This window comes from Thermobia domestica, chromosome 1 (genome assembly GCF_964235325.1).
Source record: "Thermobia domestica chromosome 1, izTheDome1.hap1.1, whole genome shotgun sequence".
NCBI classification, from domain to species: domain Eukaryota; kingdom Metazoa; phylum Arthropoda; class Insecta; order Zygentoma; family Lepismatidae; genus Thermobia; species Thermobia domestica.
In genome coordinates this window covers 198,493,957-198,515,366 of record NC_137454.1, presented here as the reverse complement: position 1 = coordinate 198,515,366, position 21,410 = coordinate 198,493,957, and the positions used below count along the sequence as shown (strand labels likewise).

Genomic DNA, 21,410 nt, shown 5'->3' with positions numbered 1-21,410 from the left:
TAGCCGCCACTGCCTATAATATGCAGTTATTATCTGCTTTGTGATTTTAAGCCGAATAAATCAACTTACCTAGAACTTGCATTTAATACATTATATTTTATCAGTAACCACGAGCAGAAAGTTCTTTTTTTATTGTTAACTGACACTTGACCTCTTTCGATAACAGTTTGCGTCAACGCAATACTTTGCATCTTATGCCTTATGCCCACAATCGGAATAGCAGTTCTAATTTGATTTCTATATACTGCATTGTCCTACGCAAGTTTTGCGAAGGCTAATACGAAATGAGGCCCACTACACAATATTACTGCACATGCAAATCATGTAACCAGAGTAAATTGTGCTTTATTAAAAACTGAATAAGAGAAGTCATACTGGCGCTTTGCCGCAATGGTTTTGTTTTTGTTCAAGCAGTGAGTAAATCTTTGCCAGTGCATCGTTCCACACCCTTGCAAACTCTAACTGGCACCGTTAGAATCTTGTACGGCCATTGATAGAGCATAATCCTGCAAAATAATAGATATTGTAAACGTAAATTTGACAATTCTTAGTAGTAAATTACTAAGCTCTCCGGCGGTGTCAAGTCAAATATGGTAGCGAGGTGCTTCGTGGCAAAGATTGATTTATAAAACTTGTTATTTTGAAAGTGTACAGCATTTATCAGCTATTTGAGAGTAATGTTTGTTCTAATTATGTCAGAAACGCCCCCTTTTTATTTTGCAATGGATTGCGAATAAGAGGCGTGTCCAGTGGAAATATGTAATATTTCTTCAATAGTCGATTGACAGAATAATATTTCTGTCGTTTCTAAGAGTTAGTAATATTACTTCCTAGTTATTTATATACGTGCAGTTTTACTATATGGATCCCATAGTATAAGTAGTAATAGTAGGAGTAGGAACGGGTTAGAAGCTCGGCAGGGGTTCTGTTGTCGACATAAAATGGACAAATTAAAGACTTCCCCAGATTGTTTCGTACATTTTATAATTGTGGATCCGTATAGTAAAACTGTACCTTTATATGTATTAAGCCTTATTTAGCACATAGAACATGCATCTAAAAAGGGACTATATCGTTATATATATATCTTGGATTGAGTATAGCCCGCTCCCCCCAGTGATTTTTAACGAATCATAGTGATTCTAACAATTCATATTAGTTCATAATCGATCGGAATCGCATGTTATAAAGATTTAAGCTGTAAATCTTGTGGTAAGGGAGCTTTAGTATAAGTAGTAGTAGTAGGAATAGGTTAGAAGTCCCGCAGCGGTTGGTTGGCTTCTGTTCTCGATATAAGTAGTAGTAGTAGTAGTGACTCTTCCAGTTCCGGTGACAAAGCGGGCTATACACAAGCCCTTTTTTTCGGTACTGAATCGACTGTCCCTTAAACAGTAAATGGACACCGAAATGAGATTGTGACAGAGGGCTGGGCTATTGTTTAGCGATGAGGAAGCCAGCTTTTTTACCTATTTTTTTTTTTTTTTCAATATTCTCTTCCCATTCGGTCGTTTTATGGTTCCATACGTTGAATTAAAGGTAATAGTATACATGAGAACCCCCTGATGTGCGTTTCTTCTGTGTCCTATTACCACTTCTACATGAAATACCACAAATTTTCTACGTAGTGCAATAGTAAGAAGTATCCATGTGCACAAGACATGCGATATGCGTTAAATTCCCCCCTCCCCACACATACAGTCATAGATAAAGTACAAGGGCACTACACATGCAGATATAAAGTACAGGTACGTTCTTTTTTATTTTCGTATCAGTCGATAAGTAAATAAAAGTCGCTTTGTTACCCCCTTGTTAAGTTTGTAGATACTCAATGAATAATCCCTAAAAGTATGAGCGTCCAGCTCCTTCGGGAACTGACGCGGCTTTATGTATACTATATCCGAATTAAATTACCAACATTTAATTCAGACAGTGTTGCCAAGCGAGCGTTAGCGAGTTAAGGCGGATTAGAGCCTCGCAGGGCACGTTATTTTCTGTTTTCGTTACACTTTCTTTTCTCACATAAATCACTTCCACTTACGTTTACAGTTTGTATAGGTCCCCTAGTGTCTTCAAACAGTTGTGTACGGTATTTTCTCACTAGTATCAACTCATTTCTGTAAAACAACATGTTTTTCACTAATTTTGGCGCCCATCTTTAAACAATCACCAAAATAAGGGCACTAGTTCGAAACAATTACGAGTGCTGTACGAAGCTATAATATCTGTCGATAATTTTGAGGGTGCAGATTTACAATAGCGTAGATCTTAATTTTACGATTAATAAATGAGTGCATGTGACAGGATTGTATTAGATGGTTGAAATTCCTTAGTTCGTATACCGCTAAAATGATAAAATATTTATCTGAATAGTGAAAGAATGGTAAGTTATCCTAATTATATTTTTGAAAGAAAATCTCCGAAATTAAAAGCAGAATGGAGGAAATAATAATAATAAAAAAGAACTATATGTATAACAGAACAAAATAATACAAAAAAGGCACGAAGTATTTCCAGGTAGTGTAATGCAAAAGTTGTAAAACGACAATGACATAATTCTTTCTACTTTCATTTTCATCGATCTTCCAAAAATATAATTAAGATATCATTATTTCAATATTCAAATAATTAATTGCAACTCATGCACATTACGAATAAGACTACACATATGTTAAATAACTCACAATATTATAATGTCTCAAAGTGTGGCCATTCTTTATGGAGCGGCGAAAATAATATAACTACTGAATAAACACACAACTAGCCCTTATATTGACTTAATTTTAACACGAACAAGTTGACAAAAAGCAAACTAGTAAAATGTTACTCTCGCGAAGTGTATATTCCCTGAACAACAACACATTCCCACAAAATAGGAGCAAGTGAAACAATAGAATTGATGACTAGCTTATATGTTAAGTGGGACAAGCCTCCTTAACCCCAATCACAGACTAAATAACAATAGCATTACTATTGTAATAGATATTTGACTGTTTAACTTTTAAAATGACGTAACACACCGTCACAACACTAGTTTTTTAACAGTCCACCTCAGAATACCAAATAACAAACTAGACCCTATTAGATATTAGTTTTTGCGGTCGGAATAATTCTACATAAAGTAGGGAAGCTGAATATTATATTTACACTTATAGTTACTACTGTGAAACTATTACAATCCCTGTAGGACCTCGTACCAGCGAAATCCTGATTAAGGTACTTGTGAATACAACATACAAGAAGAGCTCCTTCGTGGCTAAACGGAGCGATTACTGTACGCGCCTTTAGGAACCTGGATTCGATTCCCGGCGGAAGCTCATCTGGTTCGAATTCCACGTTAATCAGTAGGTTCCGCCCCATATAGCATCGCTGCTGATAGAGACGTTAACTTAACATACAAGAACTAACCTAACTTATTCAGTTTTTCCCCTAATAATGAATAATCATATTGAATATATTTTTCTTTTGTAGTAAATGGTAAATTACTGCATTTACGAACATCTAACTTAAATTTATTGTTTTTACACCTAATTTCAAGATTTTGTAAGTAACTGAAGTTCTAAACAGTCCTGAATTATTTTAATTGTGGTGAATATTTTAAGGTTATCAGCAAAGAGTAGATTTCTAGAAAATTGAAAACACTCAGGAAGATCATTTATCGCCAAAATGAAAAGTAGAGGTCCCAGATTCGAGCCTTGAGGGACTCCAGATGTTGCATGAAAGATTTGAGATTTGTGATTTCGATACAGTACAGTTTGTTTACGATCTTGAAGATAGGAAGCAAAGTATTGCAGAGTTGATTTCGAGAAGTTAAAGGAATGTCATGGCCAATGATGTCAAATGCTTTAGAAAAATCAGTATATAGGCTATGACATCTACTTGTCCTTGCTTGTCAAGTTCTTTCGAAATGTAGTCTGTTATTAGTGCTAGATTTGATACAGTAGATCTACCCTTCAGAAATCCATGTTGACTGACAGACAATGCAGGTTTAATATGATCCATTATTCGCTTATGCAATATATATTCAGACACCTTGGCAAACGCAGATAAAATAGAAATTGATCGGAACTGTTCAATGTTACTAGCTATGTTTGTTTTGGTTATAGGACACACAACTCACTCCTTCCATTTTTCAGGAAAGGTATATGCTTTTATAGATAAATATAATATTCAGAGGTTGTATAACTATATCTGAACAGCCTTTCACAATGTACGCTGGGATCCTATCTGGGCCACTTGCTGTTTTCGATTTCAACTTCTTTATTGCTTCTTTTATTTCTTTTTCGGATATGAGAGGCAGTGAAAATATATCATGAAGAGCACTGGAACGATCATTTAGAGACATGTGCGATACGTCATAGTCCGCTTTTAAGGAGCCATAGACTGAACTAAAATGTTGCCCGAATGCTTTAGCTATGTTCCTATCATCAGTAAGGTCGTGACCATTGTAGTGTACGCGATTAGAAGACAAATGATGCGATTTATTCTTAATGAAGGACTATAATAATTTCGGATCATTTTTTAATTTATCTTCTGTGCTGCTTAAAAACTCTTTATAAGCAACAGTTATTTCTGCTTTAATTTCCCTACGCAGTTGACGGAATTGCTCTTCATGGTACTTAGTGTTGCCTACACTGAGACGACTTTTTTTTTCGATGATACGTTTTACGTTTCATTTTATTAATAATATTCCGGGTGTGTAATGTTTGGTTTATGTTGAAATTTGAATCGGATCTCATTGAGTGCTCAAAATGCAACTTTGTGGTGTTTTAGTTTACATATGAGACTACAATCTGGATAATTTTGAACAAATTCACAGGGACATTTCTGTGCGAAATTCAAATTTGAATTTGAATTTTTGAAGTGTTATTTTTTATTGTACAAGTTTTCTCAATATAGTACAACTTGTAGAACAATCTTTAAGCTTTCCAATGGTGTTTGTTCCATGTCTCTAGTGCACATATTAACCATTTTATGACAATTTTTAATAATCACTGTAACTGAAACAATGTCCTTTTTTGTTTTAAAATATTTGAACACCCTGTATGGGGACACTTTCAGGAGGAGAGGGGTAATATTTGGGATTTTTTCATCTCCCATTGTAATAAAGCTGTGCACCAATTTTTACAAAAATATGAGATGGTCAAGTCTGATAACTTGTTGATTTGACATGGAATGTCACACAAGTAAAATAAAGTATATATTTCCTTTTAACCGAGAAACTATTATAAAGCTACACGATTCTGATTACTTACAATAATAATAATTGCGTCAATCCATTTCAAATCACCCAGGCAATGTTGCTCAACATTTTTTTTTATTTTTCTGTTTTTTGTCATGAGTTTCCTATAGGTAGACAGTCACAAAACAGTGTTTGAAAAAAAAATATATGCCATAATTTTTTCTCTGACAGCCATTTTTAAGAAGAAGGTTCAGCATGTTTTAATAAAAATAATAATAATAATAAAAACGTGGCTTCCGAAAAGTGTAATTGCTTAACTATTTTTAAAAATAGAATAATTCAAAAACCAGTGTGTTCAGCATAAAATGAACTTCGGGTATACATTATTCTAATTCTTCTACCATGCAAGAGAGTCAGTCAAACTCTTTACTGTAAAAACTATATCAATCGTTAATTTTGAAAACCATTAGTTTTATGAAAGAAAGATTTTTCTTAGGCCAATATCTAAAAAGGGACTGAATGAAAACAACTGAAAATTTTACAGAATGTTCTTCATACAAATAGGAATATCTCAAAGAAAACTTATGACTGAGACTCAACTATATTTACAGCAATAAAGCAGTGAATTTCAGTAAAAACGCTACTCTCCTATATGCTCGTGCAGTGCCAAGGTAGCAAACTAGGGCTTTAAATTATACAATTGACATTGGTCGAATGATGTTAAAATCAGTACAGCAAATAAATGATCAAATATTTCTACTTTTAAATAACAGTGGGCAGTGCTAACAATAGGTGAAGTTCTAATTCTTTAACGTAACTTGCCGATGCATTTTATTGTACTACGCTTGCGTACAGTTTACACAGAATAATGTTTCTCTGAGTATTTATATTTAAAACTTTAAACTTGTTGCTAGCTGTAATTCTCATTAGAGAGTTAAACAAACACGATATTTCATTGCATAGTTTATCAGTTACGTTGTGTGTTCTTCCACACACTGTTGCGAGTTCCAATGGAGTCACTTTTCGTAGTATTTCCTTTGGAGGCACCCAAGCAGTATCATTTTTCGAAAGTTTAAGGGAAAGTTGGTCTTGAACTTTCCAAAAATGATACTGCTTGGGTGCCTGCAAAGGTAATACTACGAAAAGTGACTCCATTGGAACTCGCAACAGTGAGTGAAAGAACACACAACATACCTGATGAACTATGCAATGAAATATCGTGTTTGTGTGTATACTGTACGCAATTGGAGTATAGTAAAATGTATTAGTAAGTTGGTACATGCAATAAAATATCATGTTTGTGTGTATTCTGTACGCAAGTGGAGTACAGTAAAATGTATCAGTAAGTTACGTTTAAGAATTAGAACTTCACCTATTGTTAGCACTGCCCATTGTTATTTAAAAGTAGAAATATTTGATCATTTATTGTCTGTAATGATTTTAACATCATTCAACCAATGTCAATAGTAATAATTTCAAGCCTAGTTTGCTACCTTGGCACTGCACGAGTGTGTAGAAGGGTAGAGTTTTTACTGAAACTCACTGCTCTATTACTCTAAATGTAGTTGAGTCTCAGTCATACGTTTTCTGTGAGATATTCCTGTTTGTATAAAGAACATTCTGTAAAATTTTTCAGTTGTTTTCATTCAGTCCCTTTTTAGATATTAACCTGAGAAATTTGACGTTAAAAGGTTTTCGATCATTTTGGAAAAGCTCTAGAAAAAAAAAAAGGAGTGCATTCTCGGAACAAGAACTTATACTGCAGGTAGTCCTTCATAAAACTAATTGTCTTCAAAATTAACAATTTATGCATTTTTCGGAGTTTTCACAGTAAAGAGTTTGACTAACTCTCCTGCATGATAGAGGAATTAAAATACTTTTTCCCTTAAGTTCATTTCATGCTGAACACACTGGTTTTTGAATTATTCTGATATCTTTAAAAATAGCTCGGCAATTAAACTTTCCGAAAACCACGTTTTTTATTAAAATTTGCCCAACCTCCTTTTAAAAATGGCTGCAAAAGAAACTATGGTATGTAAATTTTTTTCAAACAGTGTTTTGTGACTTGTCTACCTATAGGGAACTCATGACAAGAAAAATAGTAAAATAAAAAATGTTGAGCAATAACTTTGTGCAAAATTGGGCGATTTGAAATGGATTGACCCAATTACAGCAGACAGTTCGCTTCTGTCAAGACAAAGGTTTCTTATACGTATGTCTACGAAGCACTACAAAATCCACATTAAGGTACCTGTAAACGCAAGATTCAAGCATGATCGAACTGGTCCTAGCAGTGGTCAACTAGCACAGTGTAGTGCGTATTTTGTGTTTTTGACATATCCACTGTCGCTTCGTGCTGTCCTAATAGATACAGTTCATGCTTGTAGTAATCCCTAGTTAAGGTTGGTTTTTGTATTTCACATGATTAATTTTCTTTGTGACACATCAATTTTCGTACAAATAATCAATCTGAGGCAATTATTTGGGCATGGTAGACAAATATAAGAGAGTAGACCGTCTTAGGGAATCGTTCGAAGGAAGAGAAGCAAGTTGATGCGTGTTTCTGCCATACTTTTTTTTTTTTTATGACATCAGTTTGCACACATATCATCAATCTGTACGTAGTTATTTGGGTATGCCCTAGGAAAATAAGAGTGCAGGTTGTCTTAGGGGATCATTTGTAGGAAGAAAAGTGAAATCAAAATTTGTTTTGAATTTACCAGATTATTGTAAAACATATCGCAACTAAAATTGACTTCTGGGCCACGGTGGCTCAGTGGTAGAGCGCTCACCTGTGGTGCATGGGGTCCCTGGTTCGATCTCAACTTGCGCCAAGTGAACTTTTGTGGTGGACAAACACCGTGTGCGTGGGTTTCCTCGGGGTTCTCCCACTTTCTTATTTCAGCGTTTCATTCATTTCTCATTATCATTGTTTCCCTTAGCCTAGCCGGCATAACCATGGAACGTAAAACTCAAAGATTTCATTTCATTTTAATTTTAAAATTGACTTTTTGTTTTCGTTTGCTATTTTGTGCTTGTGATTGTACGCTCATGTCCAAAATTATTGTCGCATGTCTATAAATATGTTTTTGCAGGAATATAATTTGATAACGCTTTCGTCCGGTATTTCTTATAATGTTAGTATGTGTATAATCGGCAAAGACATGTCTGTGGCAAATTTCATGTCAAAAGAGCAGTTAATTAGAACAATAAAACGAAAATAAAACTTTCTTGTCCATAAAGCAACACTTTGTTCTACTCATTCTAATTTTCGTATTTTTAACTCTTTTCCTATGAAATCTACCACAAATATACATTTCCCAATTATACACATACTATCAGTATTAAAATTATCCAGCAAAATCATTATCGAACTATATTCTTTGAAAAAGACAGTTATAGATATGCGACAATCATTTTGGAATGAGTGTACATAAGTCTCCTGTAGGCGAGTGCAAGGATACAAAATAGTAAGTATATGTTCTGTTCTGTACTATATACAGGGTCTGTCCTGAATGAAACCAGACTAAGGCTGTGGAACTGGATGTATTGAAAGTAACATAAACTACAACTAATAATCTTCAAAATAACACCCACTGGCATCTACACAGCGCTTCCAGCGATTCTGCCACTGTAGATAAGCTCCCTGGAAATCCTCTTGTAAAACAATGTTCAGGGCCCTTGTAACGGCAGCTTGAACAGCTTCGATAGACTCGAATCGACGTCCTTTGAGGTCTCGTTTTAGCCGGGGGAAGAGGAAAAAGCCACACGGGGACAGATCAGGGCTGTAGGGAGGTTGTGGAAGCGTAGAAATATTTTTCTTGTCCCAAACTCCTGCACAATCCTTGCCGTGTGACTGGGCGCATTGTCGTGGTGCAGAGTCCAGTTGTTGGCGATGTCTCTTCGAACGCGGGCGACCCGTCTGCGGAATCTTTCGAGGACCTGGACGTAGAAAGTTGCGTTCACCGTCGCTCCTTGTGAGACGAATTCCTTATGGACGACGCCTTGAGCGTCGTTTTGACTTTTGACGTCTCACTCAATTCACACCGAACCACTGCTCGCAGCAGACCGAACACTTGTGCGTGGTGTTGCTACGGCCCCCCACTACCTCTCCCGGCAGTTAGTTTCACTGCGCGACGCGAGAGGGCGCCACATCAGAGCTTCTGGTTTCATGCAGGACAGACCCTGTAAATCTCTATATTGTTGGTGCAAATTAGGAATATGGTGTCATTTTTCAAAATTACTTACAAGTAAAATACAGGGTGGCCCAAAGGTAGGTATACAGTCCTACAAAGTATGACATTTTAGTTTATTAAGATTTAGTTTATTTGCTTCTGTTTGTTCCAAGCTTAAGATATGAGTGAAAAGAGATTAAAAACAAATAATAAAAATAATGCAGGGCTCCCAGCTGTCCTATTTTTCCTATACTTTGGAAATTTGTCTATATATTTGTCCTATATATGTCCTATATTTAATCTTGTCCTTTATTTTTTATATTTTTCAGTGATTGAATTATTAAAAATACAAGCCAAGGGCAGTTCCAGTGATGATTTAAATTGCTACATATTAGCAATATGCTAAATGTGTCTTAGGTTTTTTTTACTAGTCACTAATCCACACTATTATTTTTTTAAATTTGCTTTTTCCTATCTTCCCATGTTCAGGCCTTTTTTCCTTTCTTTATTTCCCTATGTGCTTATTCTTCCGCACTGAAGCTTAGGTGAGGAACCTTGCCATGCTTCAGTCTCTTATAACGCAAGCTGTGTCTGCATTTTATTTCATCAGTGTGTGCAGCAGTATTGGCTACGCATTGAGATGTGTTGGTATTCACCAACATATCCCAACGCCTTCCAATATTGTTGTACGTAATATGCAGGGTTCTACGCACTCTTGTAAAAGTAAAAATATATAAGAAAACCGCTTTCCGGATCTGCCCTCCTGCTGTTCCACCAACGAATACTTTCAGGAAATCAACTTATCTGGTTAAGACATTAAAGAACATTTCCAAAAAGGAATTACAGAATTTTTCCCGGATCGCCCTCAAGTCTCAACAATGAGATGAGCATCAAGCACTCGTCTTGGAATTCTCACGGACATCCAGATGATCGCTCAGATCACGACACACAAAAATATCACTTAGACACGCAACAAAAACACATTAAGGCTGTGTCCAACACTCGGAATGCGATGGGATTTCCCTATATAATAACATGGCATATTTCTTTCCAAAATATTATGAAAACTATTTGTTTTATACTTTTCAAAATTCCTGGAAGGCCTGAAAATGTAAGTCACTGCTTATGTGGATAACAGTAAGTAAATTATATAAAATGTCATGAGCCGGTCAGTACGGGATTGTATACCTACTTTTGAGCCACCCTGTATATTAATTCAGAAAGGAAGAGTAATATTGTGGAGCAAATTTATCTAGACGGTAAACATGTAAATAATCGTGGACATAGGAACAGCATTGAAAATTATGGCTCATTACTGTGCAATTGTAATGCAGGACTAAACTTATCTTGCATTAACCACCTTGCACAGGCTAGTTGGTTCTATTATAATTTATGAGAAACACGGTTCTATTCATTCAGTTTACAGTTTTTTTTTTCTTTTCTTCAAACAGTTCCAATTCTAGTTACGAGTTCTTTTATAATTCGTTGATCATTTCATTTGCTCATAATCTGTGTAAATACTGCAAAGTAGTTCATGCTGTAGTGATATTTAATACTGTAGAAACCCAGAAAAGTACTCATCATGTATCTGTTTCTATAGCATTATTAAAACTCATATAATCTTTCACATTTCATCCTGCGCCAAGGCCATGGATGCCAACACTCCTAGCGCAAATTAGAAGGAATTCAATTAGACATTGTTGTTGTTTTGGTCCTTCATAAAAGAAAACCCGTCGAGTATTCAAAAAAAAAAAAAAAAAAACTTTTAAAAGATCGAGTATTAATAAAAACGCAATAGCAACAGCTGCAAGACGAATTTCTTATCAAGTTCAAATATGCATCCTAGAGCATCTAGCAGTAATTTCACAGGAGAAACACGTTATATACAATCAAAACATCACGGAATTTGTAATGTCATGGAATTATATTTTCGAAAGAAAATCTCCAGAATTAAAAATAGTACGGAACAAACAAATAAATAAATAAATAAATAAAACGAATTATTAAGGAACAAAGTAATATTAAAAGACACGAACTATTTCCGGGTAGTGTAATGCAAATGTTGAACACTGCAATGACGTAATCCTTCCTACTTTCATTTTCATCGATTTCCAAAAATGTGTGTCCCGAAGCATAGTTGACTTCCAATTTATCCATGTTTAAGTTTAGTTTAGTTTAATGTTCTACGGTTATGCCCTTTAGACTAAAGAAGACAAATTAATAATGAGATTGAATAATTGTGAAAGTAATTTTTGTTCTCTCCTGCTGTGAGTCGAGCAGTGGATCACGTACACCAAAGGTACACACACTAAGCATTAGTCCAGCAGGGAGGGCTTTTATGCATGGATCGATTCGAATGCCGAATATCTTTGGCGCACACGCTAGCTACTAGACTAGTATGGAGGGGTTTTTATGCATACAGTAGATTCGAATGCCCAATATCTTTGACACCAAGAATTCTTGTACTTCTTGTTTGTTTAACGTTCTAACATTGTGCACAGAGGCTAAAGGAGATGTGGAATGATGAAAGTGGGAGAACGAGTGACCAAGTGTGTTTGTTCATCACTACATAGTGTTTGTTCATCACCAAGCCCACTTGGCACGAGTTGGGACCGACTCACGCACCAGAGAAGAACACTTTTACCACTGAGCCACTATGGCCCCAATGATAAAATCAATACTACTACCAAGAGTAAGAACAAAAATAGTAGTTCTTTTGTAGCTATACAGTTAGCGTACGCGCTTTTGGTCAAGGAGTCCCAAGTTCGACTCCCAGTGAGAGCCCCGTGTTTCGAATCTCACGTTAAGCTGTAAGTCCACGTCTCATATAGCTTCGGTGCTGAACGGGATGCTAAACTTCAAATCAACCAACCTTTACTGATAGTGGCTGTAGGATACGTATTGAATAACTTAAGAATTAAATATACATTACCTTGTATCCGGGTAAGTAGGAACTTTCTCAGACCATTTCGTTGCTCTCTGGGAAATTTATCAGTGGTACCAGGGTTGTTCAATAATTATTGTTCCTGATACAGAAGGAAATCTGTTTATTCACAAAGTTACTTATTATGGAAATGCACTTCGTTCACCTATGTTCTAGAGTTGTTAGAATTTGTAAAATAACACTAACAAAAAGATAGTGGTTAGTAAGCCACTGTTCCCCCAGCATGTGCAATAGCCGCATCATTTTCAAAATTCTTCCGCGAATGTGCTGTTTTAACTTGAAAAACAAATGGTAGTCGATGGCAATGAGTCGAGAATAGGGAAGATGTACAAATAGTTGAAGCCCTGCAGCAGCAAGTATTTGGCATTTGGCCACAGCACGCACTTCATTTTTTTTTCCATGTTCACATTCCGGACGCAATTCTAACTGCAAAACACAGAAAAGACAACAAATATCAACGACATTGCCCTGTACTCTGACACACATACTTCTAAAGCTTTAGAATACAACATATTACAAGGACAATATTTTTGTTCAGCTGTATCAGGGACAATGGTTGTTGAACACTCTTCGTATAACTTTCACCTCTGGTGCTTGGGGTCCCGGGTTCGATCCCAGCCCCCGCCAAGTGAACTTTGTGGTGGACAAACACCGTGTGCGTGGGTTTTCTCGGGGATCTCCCGTTTCCTCCCACTTTCTTCATTCCACCATTTCATTCATTACTCATCATCACCGTCTCCCTTAGCCTAACCGGTATAACCGTGGGACGTAAAACTCAAAGATTTCATTTCATTTTTTTCTTCGTATAACTTTGCTCCCAAGCTGGTAACGTGCAAAAAGGCTTCATATCTGCGGAGTCCTTCCAGTAGAAAATATCTTACCAGCAAGTAGAAAATTACAACTGTAGATCAAAAAAGTAGATACATCTTCAGAGTGCAACTTGGCTAGGATGCCACGCTTTACCAAGTTTATAAAGCGAGGATCAAATTTACTTTCACTCTTGAAAGGACTCTACATAAATGAAGTAATTCCTCTGTATGTTACCAGTGTAGGAGCGAATTATAATCATTAAGAAAGTTGTCAGAGAGCGACGGAACTGTCTGAGGAGGTATCTGTTTATTCATACACGAGGTAAGGTATATTTATTTCCTTAAGTTACACCACACCCTACTTCGTTATCAAAAGTAGTTTCCATTTAATACAGTTTGGGGCAGGATGATGATGGAGAACATCGCGCTTTTGTGTGGTTTGGATCCGTTGTTCAGCAGTGTAAGCATGTTCGTAAATAAGGAAATCCTCACTTTCTCAGATGTAGCTAATCTTGAGGGTGATCGAATCACGGGAAAACGGCTGAACCATTTTAAATGAATTTTGGAATATAGTTATCATCTAGCTCAAACTGGAATTTTATCAGGTCACTTGATTGAAATGTGTATCCTATGCGGGGAACGTTGGCTATAATTTATGCAAAAAGTGAGTATCAAAATTACTAAAACTATCAAAACAAATGGTTTCAAGAATTCTCTGTCCTCTTTATCAGAGTATTTTCTTTCGCTACTCTACCGACTAAAAGGGAAGGAGGCTCAGTGGTAGAACGCTCAACTCTGGTGATAGAGGCTCCTGGTTCGGTCCTAAGCCAAGTGAGTTTGTGCTGGGAAGCATTGTGTTCGTGGGTTTCTGGAAGTTCATCCGTATTCTCATTCCCTTAATTATTTCTTAATAGTTTATTTACACTTATCATCTAGCTTATAGGACGTAATCGTGAGATTTATTTTTTTTAACGTACTAAAAGATTATGAAGGTTCAGTATTGTTCGTAACTCCAAATTAATACTGTTTATTGCTTAAATGTGTACATTAAATAGATTGCTTGCTTTGTATGAATTGATAAGTGATAAGGAAAGTTATGTTTTTGATTGACCTTTAATGATAATTTTACAATTCAGTTTTATCGGTAGTGGAAATGCATTTAGTGATTTCGAAGCATCTTTAATTTGGCTAGTGAAAATATATATATATATATATCAGTATTTAAGCTTATGAAAATCGAAATTAATGAAGATACATGAGACTGTCTACGGAAAACCTCCTCATTATTGAACTTCTTGTTTCATGTTTTAACATAACAATAAAAGGTGTATACTTACAAGATTAAGGTTTTTGGTCCTTGACTTCTGAATACCAACTTCCTCACTTCCAAGGTGTGTCCTATCGACGTTAAGACTAAAGTGACCAGAAAGATCAGAGTGCCCATTGTCTGTTTTGAAGGCAGGTTATATAGTTTTCAGGTTACTTTTTACCTGTGTCTTCCTGCTTTCATTTTCTGTACTTATTACTTTCACTCTTGCTTATCGATCTTGTTTTTTCTAGGAAGTTAGTTGATCATTTTCTCTTTTCAGAAATTGATTAATTTCTTTTACTAAAATATTATAAATTTATAAAATTTAACATACGTAAGTTGAATACATAACACAGTATATCCATAAAAGCCCATGCTTAAATAGAAGACCTTTGCCAGAGTGAGAAGACCAGTTCAAACCCGGTTGTGGTTCGGAACCCACATTAATAGTATTCCCCTTCCTTCATAACCTCGGTGCTGTTGCATAAGGATGCAAAACTCAAAAATATAACTCAAAGAGATAAGTTCAATCCACATAATCGAAATACATTGATTATAGAGACCAGAAAGCAGTTACAAATCAGCAAGGTGTCTCACATCTTGATGTTAAAGGAATAATTTGTTCCCAACTGTATAACGCATTGTCACTGAGATCTGTAATTTGCTTTGAAAACGTTACATTGACAGTTTCTAGGCTGATTATTCTTTTATTTTTCACTCTCATTTCGTTACATTTTCTATTATTTCGTTCAAAATTCTGATATAAAATTTTAGATGTGACAACGTAATTGGGAACTGTAGAGGAGAGAGAAGAAAAAAAAACCTTCGTTGAGAAACCAAGAACAAGAACCAAGAACAAAAAAGAAAGAAAAAAATTGTCAATTCTTGAATCATCTGCCATCTTTGCGTTTCTGCAGTAAGTTCCTACAGTCAACAAAGACTAGAGAATACAGTTTTTTGGGTCGTGAGTTCAGTCGAATAATAATAATAATAGTAGTAATAATAATACAAATTACAGTCTTGTTCGCCTGCAAGGTAAAATATGCAACTGAACTTGTCGTTAAGGTGTTCGGGTTGCCTAACTTCAATGTGTCCGTGCTTGGAAGACATATACTTTATAATTTGAGTTTCATAGGTTCGTAGCTTCAAACTCGAAGTTTTATCTGTGGTGCAGATGTCTAACTTTGAAGAACCCCATTCAGGTATATGTGTTTCGTTATCAGATATCCAAGCAAAGCTATTCAGATCTAAGGAAGCCCAAGCAAGCTCCAAACCAAATCGGCGCCCATGCCTTACTTTGGACAAGGAAATAGATATGAAAAGAACGAGATCTATTTCTCCCATTATTTTTTTGGTATTAAAAGTATTAAGTTCACTTGTTTTGAGTTCAACTTTGTATGAGTTCTGAAATATTCGGTTTAAAAAACTTGATATTTGCTTTGCACAGTGTTCTTTTTCAGCAGGTTTAGTTACATGAGTGAGTTAATTTGATTTTAACGTCCCTTTCAGCAGCGAGGCTATATGAGACGGGACCTACTGATTAATGTGGAATCCGAACCACATGAGCTCCCGCCGGGAATCGAACCCGGGTCTCCCACGCCAAAGGCGCGTACGCTAACCTCTTAGCCACGAAGGAGCTCTTACGTTACATGAAGATCTAATCACTGTTGAAAATATTTATGTACTACCTAACTTTTTTTTTTTTTTTTTTTTTTTTAAGAAAATTTTTCGCATCCTACTTAGGTTACGAGTCGCGGTACGTCAGATTCTGTACGCAGTACATTATATATTGGTTTTCCCCATACTTGCAAATACAATAGATCTATAATTAGTTTCAGTGTCAAAATATGGAAATGGGTAGTGTATCAAACCCATGTCTCGTTACCAGTGCTTTAACCATTGTGGTAGTAGGCTTTCTTTCAGATTAGCCACATATTTGCACTCAGAGGCATTGATATAGGTATTAGGGCATCTACTCTAGTTATTAGACCACGAAATATCCTCTTATCTCTGAATTGCAGTGTTTTAGTATTTAGTTTAATTGGTAAGATCTTGCAAGTAAGGAAATAAAAGTGAATAGATAAATAATAAAATGAAGAAAGAAAAAAAAAACAGGTGATTGTGTTAAACTAATACAGGGTTCACACTGATTTTGAAAGTTAGGGAAATTCTTCAAAATATGTCGAAAGTCAGGGAAGTCTGATATATTTCACAGAAGAATCAAGAATTATGACGTCCATATCTCATATAGCCTCGCCGCTTTAAGGGACGCTAAACCCAAATCGAATCTAAAATACAAAACTAGTTAGTTTTTAAAATATACAGAAAGAAAGATATTTAAATGTTTATTTTAAATTGTAGAAGTGTACCAATTAAAGAAAGCTTCATCTTAAGCCTCTGTTTAATGGAAATTTGCACACAGTCTTGAGCTGAGTCTTCCTTTAGTTATTCAGTATGCTTCGTATTCTATCACTAAGCAATTGTACCAACTGCTGTTAATAGAACTTTTAGAGAAGTATATGCATATGGACTTTAAAAAATCCTGTGAGCTGTACGAGCCATACTCCTATTGTTATATTTTACGATACTTGAAATATATTGATATTTAAGATGACGAAATATGGAACACTAATGTGCTCGGAACAATGTCTCAGTATAGATGGTTAATGCAATAATTGCGAACTGTGAAGGCATGATACGGTTAAGAATAAGAGAACGTGAAAAGAAAAAAAAGTTATAGGAAGTATATAGTTGTGAGGAAAAATTGTAATGCAACGTCTGGAATATTGTTAACGACGAAAGATCTGTGTTGTGTCTAAGTCATGCCACACTTAGCTACAGATAATGCAATTACAGTCAGAGGAAGAGGTGGCACTGAGCAAATTTCAGGTTAGGAAGGATTATATGTAAATATAAATCTGGATTCTTTGGGGGAAAAAATACAGCCAGTGATTGGTATATAAGAGAGTTTTTCCTTTCTATCACGTTTAAAATCTCACGTTTGACTTGTTTGAGACAAGTTAGTATTAGTATTGAACAATAAAGGCTCCTATTTCATGAAAATAACCATGTTCTAGCCTTGGAAAAATATATATTCGAAAAACCTGTTGTAGTCACGCCCCAAGATTATATTATAGAGAGATAGGTTAACAGTTCAGAATCATTGCTCTTATTTGTAAGTTGTTAGCTGCATTCCACACTTCATAAAATGTTCTAGATGTTGTAATGCTTTATCTGGACAAGATTTTTAAAAATAACTTTAATCTGACATTTTCTTATTTTTGTTCCAGAACATTCCCCGAGGAGTAACATCATAAGTAACTAGGATGCTAGCATTAATATATACGAGCTTTGTAGCCTTAGGGCTCGTCTCCCTTGGAATTCAAGCGTTGGCCATGAAGACCAAGCCCCAGCTATCATCTGGAAACAATCCACAATTTAGACAATTTCAGCGAAAATTTTTCACCGTCTACTTTTTGGCTCTGTTTTCAGATTGGTTACAGGGCCCATATGTATATAAACTTTATAGCTACTATGGATTTGCAGAATCTCAGATAGCATTACTTTATGTTGTGGGCTTCGCTGCCAGTGTTATATTCGGGACAGCTACAGGTCCACTAGCCGATCTGTTTGGTCGTAAAAAAATGTGCATCGCTTTTAGTGTATTGTATTCAGTATGTTGTTTGACGAAGCTCAGCCCAAATTTTTATGTGCTATTTATTGGACGAATATTAGGAGGAATATCAACGTCTATGTTATTTTCCAGTTTCGAGGCTTGGTATGTATACGAGCATACAGAACATTTTGATTTCCCTCCAGAGTGGATCTCGGTAACGTTTTCAAAAGTTACATTTTGGAATGGATTCTTAGCAATAGTGGCTGGAGTATTGGCGAATTTTACTGTTGAGTGGTTAAACTGGGGACCAGTTGCTCCTTTTCTGTTGGCTGTACCATTTTTAATGTCTTGTGGAGTGGTGGTTTTTAATATATGGGAAGAAAATTACGGAGATAAAAAGCTTAAATTTTGTAATTCATGCAAAGAAGGTTTATCACGAATTTTATATAAAGAATCCATTCTGTTATTAGGGTTTGTACAGTCACTGTTTGAATCTGTGATGTATATTTTTGTCTTTCTGTGGACTCCGGTGCTTGATTCTGCTCATCCACCTTTGGGAATGATATTTTCCTGTTTTATGGTGTGTATCATGATAGGATCGTCTTTATACGCGTTGCTTCTGGCTCAGAAATTTTCTTCAGAGAAAGTGTTAACTCTGTCGACAATCCTTGCACTGTTGTGTACTTCAACTTGCGTTGTTTCTACTTCCCCGGGAAACCCTTATCCAGAAGTTTCATTCCTTGCGTTTCTTGTGTTAGAAATTGCTGTTGGTTTGTATTTCCCAGCGGCCGGCTACTTAAGAAGTCAAGTTGTACCTGAAGAGCTGAGAGCAAATATTACAAACTGGTTTCGTTTACCAATGAACTTGCTTACGTGTAGTGGACTTTTGTGGCTTGAAGGAGAGGATTCGAATCAGGCTGCAAGTCAGAACCGTACTATGTTTGCCATGTGTTCAGTATTACTAATAGGCGCTACACTCCTTAGTGTTCGGTTTTCTAAAAAATATCAGGAAGACTGTAAGCAAAATAACTCCTTGTTGAACGATACAGAAACGTAAATACAGTATCTATATTTCGCTGTCAGTTGTAATATCTGCGCTTTTGCTTTAAATTTTTATCAATTTCATTAGTGTACATATATAATATTGTACAAAATAATTATGATTTGTATTTTTTCCTGTTGAAAACCAAAGAGAAAGATATTTTATGTGAAAATAGCTTCTGTTATGATGTTCGCAGATGTTGGTGCGCAAATACTATATCAATAATATGTACAGAAATAGTAAATACACCAATTACTTCATACATTTATCTTTGACTCTAAAAATATGATGGTGTTACTTCTAGATTTAACTTCAGTTTAAGGTGGTTCCTACATAGAAACAGAAATAGATACACGTTAGCTATTTTCATAGATCCTCAGTAACGGAGCGTCAATATTTTGTGATATTTCATAATAAAATTCAGTGACGCTCTAGATAGAACTTAGGGTATTAATTTCTCAATTTAATACGGTAACAAGCCCGAAAATGAAGTCAATAATAATTTATTAAAAAGTTGATTTTTCATATAACGGACTGAATAAAATAATTCTAAAAATTCATTTCGTGAATGGATAATGATTTTGCCTAACATTAGTAAACCTAATGTTTTTGAGTGAAAAAAGCTAAATAATCTGGTTGAAGTCATTTTATGGTGACCTTTGGAAAATAATAGTTTTCATGAAACTGGAAGAATTTCAGCTTAAATACGTTAAAATATCTTCAATTTCATTATTATGTTTAGAATCGACTTACGTTTAACCATCTGAATCGAGATTATTGAGCATTAAACGTAAATAATAGCTATTTTTTGTGTATTGAACCACCTTTTACTTTGAAAACAGGGTGATGGCTTTTTTGTGTGTATGTATGTGTGATACATGAAGAATAATTCGTTGGAAAATATTTCTTTGCAGAAGATTTAAAAATGTTAGTCTATGTACATTTTTAAGTGTGTGGTCTATATATCTAGATATTTTTGTATGGTATGACAAAGTGTATTGTGGTGATTAGGGAACAGTTTTAGGTACTAAAAAATTAGAAGAACGTATATATATATATATATATATATATATATATATATATTTGCTGAAAATTGAAAGATATTCGATAAAAATATTTACTCAGTTATCACGGCAATTATTTTTTAGTTAAATAGTGCACAATAAACGCCATTACATAGTGTATATGTGCCAGATAAGTTTTTAGTGTATACTTACTGAGCTAGAAATGCCGCAGTTTTGCTCATAATTTGGGATCTTTTGATATTTCATGCAAATTTGATTTTATATTTTAAAATCTGTAAATGAATTTATTTGACTTTCAGTATTGTGTATTTCTGGAACACTTTCTATAAAAGTTTTCTCTAGAGTTTTAACAAAAATATGAGCCATCTCGTTTCTTAGGGAATTCTTGAACAAATCTTGAATAGTCTCTAATGTATAGCTGTAGTATCATCTTCGTTCAATTTATCTCTAACTGACTTGAAACTACTAAATTATCCGCATTAGTATGCCACTGCATAAAGCAATGTTCCCAGCAAGTATCTATGGGCGTTCATGAGATGGTAATGAAAGATTGGGATTTTTTAATTCTGAAGAGATTAGTTCTAAATGGGGATTTTACGAATACCTTATTTGCACAATGATATCTCTACATTAGCCTACCTGATCTGTCTTCTAGCGAAAACCTGGAAGTCAGAGGATTTATAAATTTCTGAAACAATCGGGAAATATGTACTATTCTGGAATGTTGATGTTGATAAATTTATTTTGCAAAATACTAAAAATTTAATGAATGTTTCCGTATAACGAAAGCAGATTTTGGAGCGGTCTTCCTAGCTTTTCAGTCTCTTTTTGCTAAAGAAATTTATTTCAATCTTCTTTTTCAGTAGAAGTCTACAAATAGTTTTTTTTCTTGAAGAAGAGCAAGCTGTAAGTCTCTAATTTAAATTAGGGTAGTTATCTTCAAGTATGAAGAATATTGCAGGGAGAAAGATACAACTAAAAATTTTAAACTGACTCTTTCCATGAAATACAAATAAGAGATCTGAAGAAGTAATTCATTATGAACGCGGAAACTTGTATTGTTCCCTTGTGACGCGTTTTGCTGTTTTAAAGAAAATCAAGACCAGCCTTTCACTTTTGCTTCTCTTCTCCCTCGTTTGTATATATAGTGTATGTGCAATGTATATATATATATATATGTGTGTGTGTGTGTATATGTGTGTGTGTGTGTATATGTGATACAGCCTTGGTGTTGAAATAGGACGCTAAACTTCAGTCAACCAAGTGTCTGTACAGATCTACAATCAGTGAAACCCTCTTTCATAGACTAAG

The 21,410-nt window shown here is 35.2% G+C and overlaps 1 protein-coding gene across 2 annotated transcripts; it reads left to right on the top strand.

Moving 5' to 3' along the window:
• Positions 1-343: 343 nt before the first annotated feature.
• Positions 344-20,397, top strand: LOC145692762 (solute carrier family 61 member 1-like). 2 transcript variants are annotated; one of them, XM_081768222.1, is made up of 2 exons: positions 344-413; positions 17,707-20,397. In XM_081768222.1, the coding sequence occupies exon 2, from the start codon at positions 17,743-17,745 to the stop codon at positions 19,087-19,089; it is 1,347 nt and encodes a 448-aa protein (XP_081624348.1). In that variant the 5' UTR covers positions 344-413; positions 17,707-17,742; the 3' UTR covers positions 19,090-20,397. The 2 variants fall into 2 exon arrangements, with proteins under 2 accessions (XP_081624348.1, XP_081624337.1); XM_081768211.1 differs by lacking the exon at positions 344-413 and adding an exon at positions 420-813.
• Positions 20,398-21,410: the final 1,013 nt, after the last annotated feature.

Excerpts from the sequence above, each read along its gene's own strand:
- LOC145692762 (XM_081768222.1), top strand. The coding sequence starts at position 17,743 with ATGCTAGCATTAATATATACGAGCTTTGTAGCCTTAGGGCTCGTCTCC.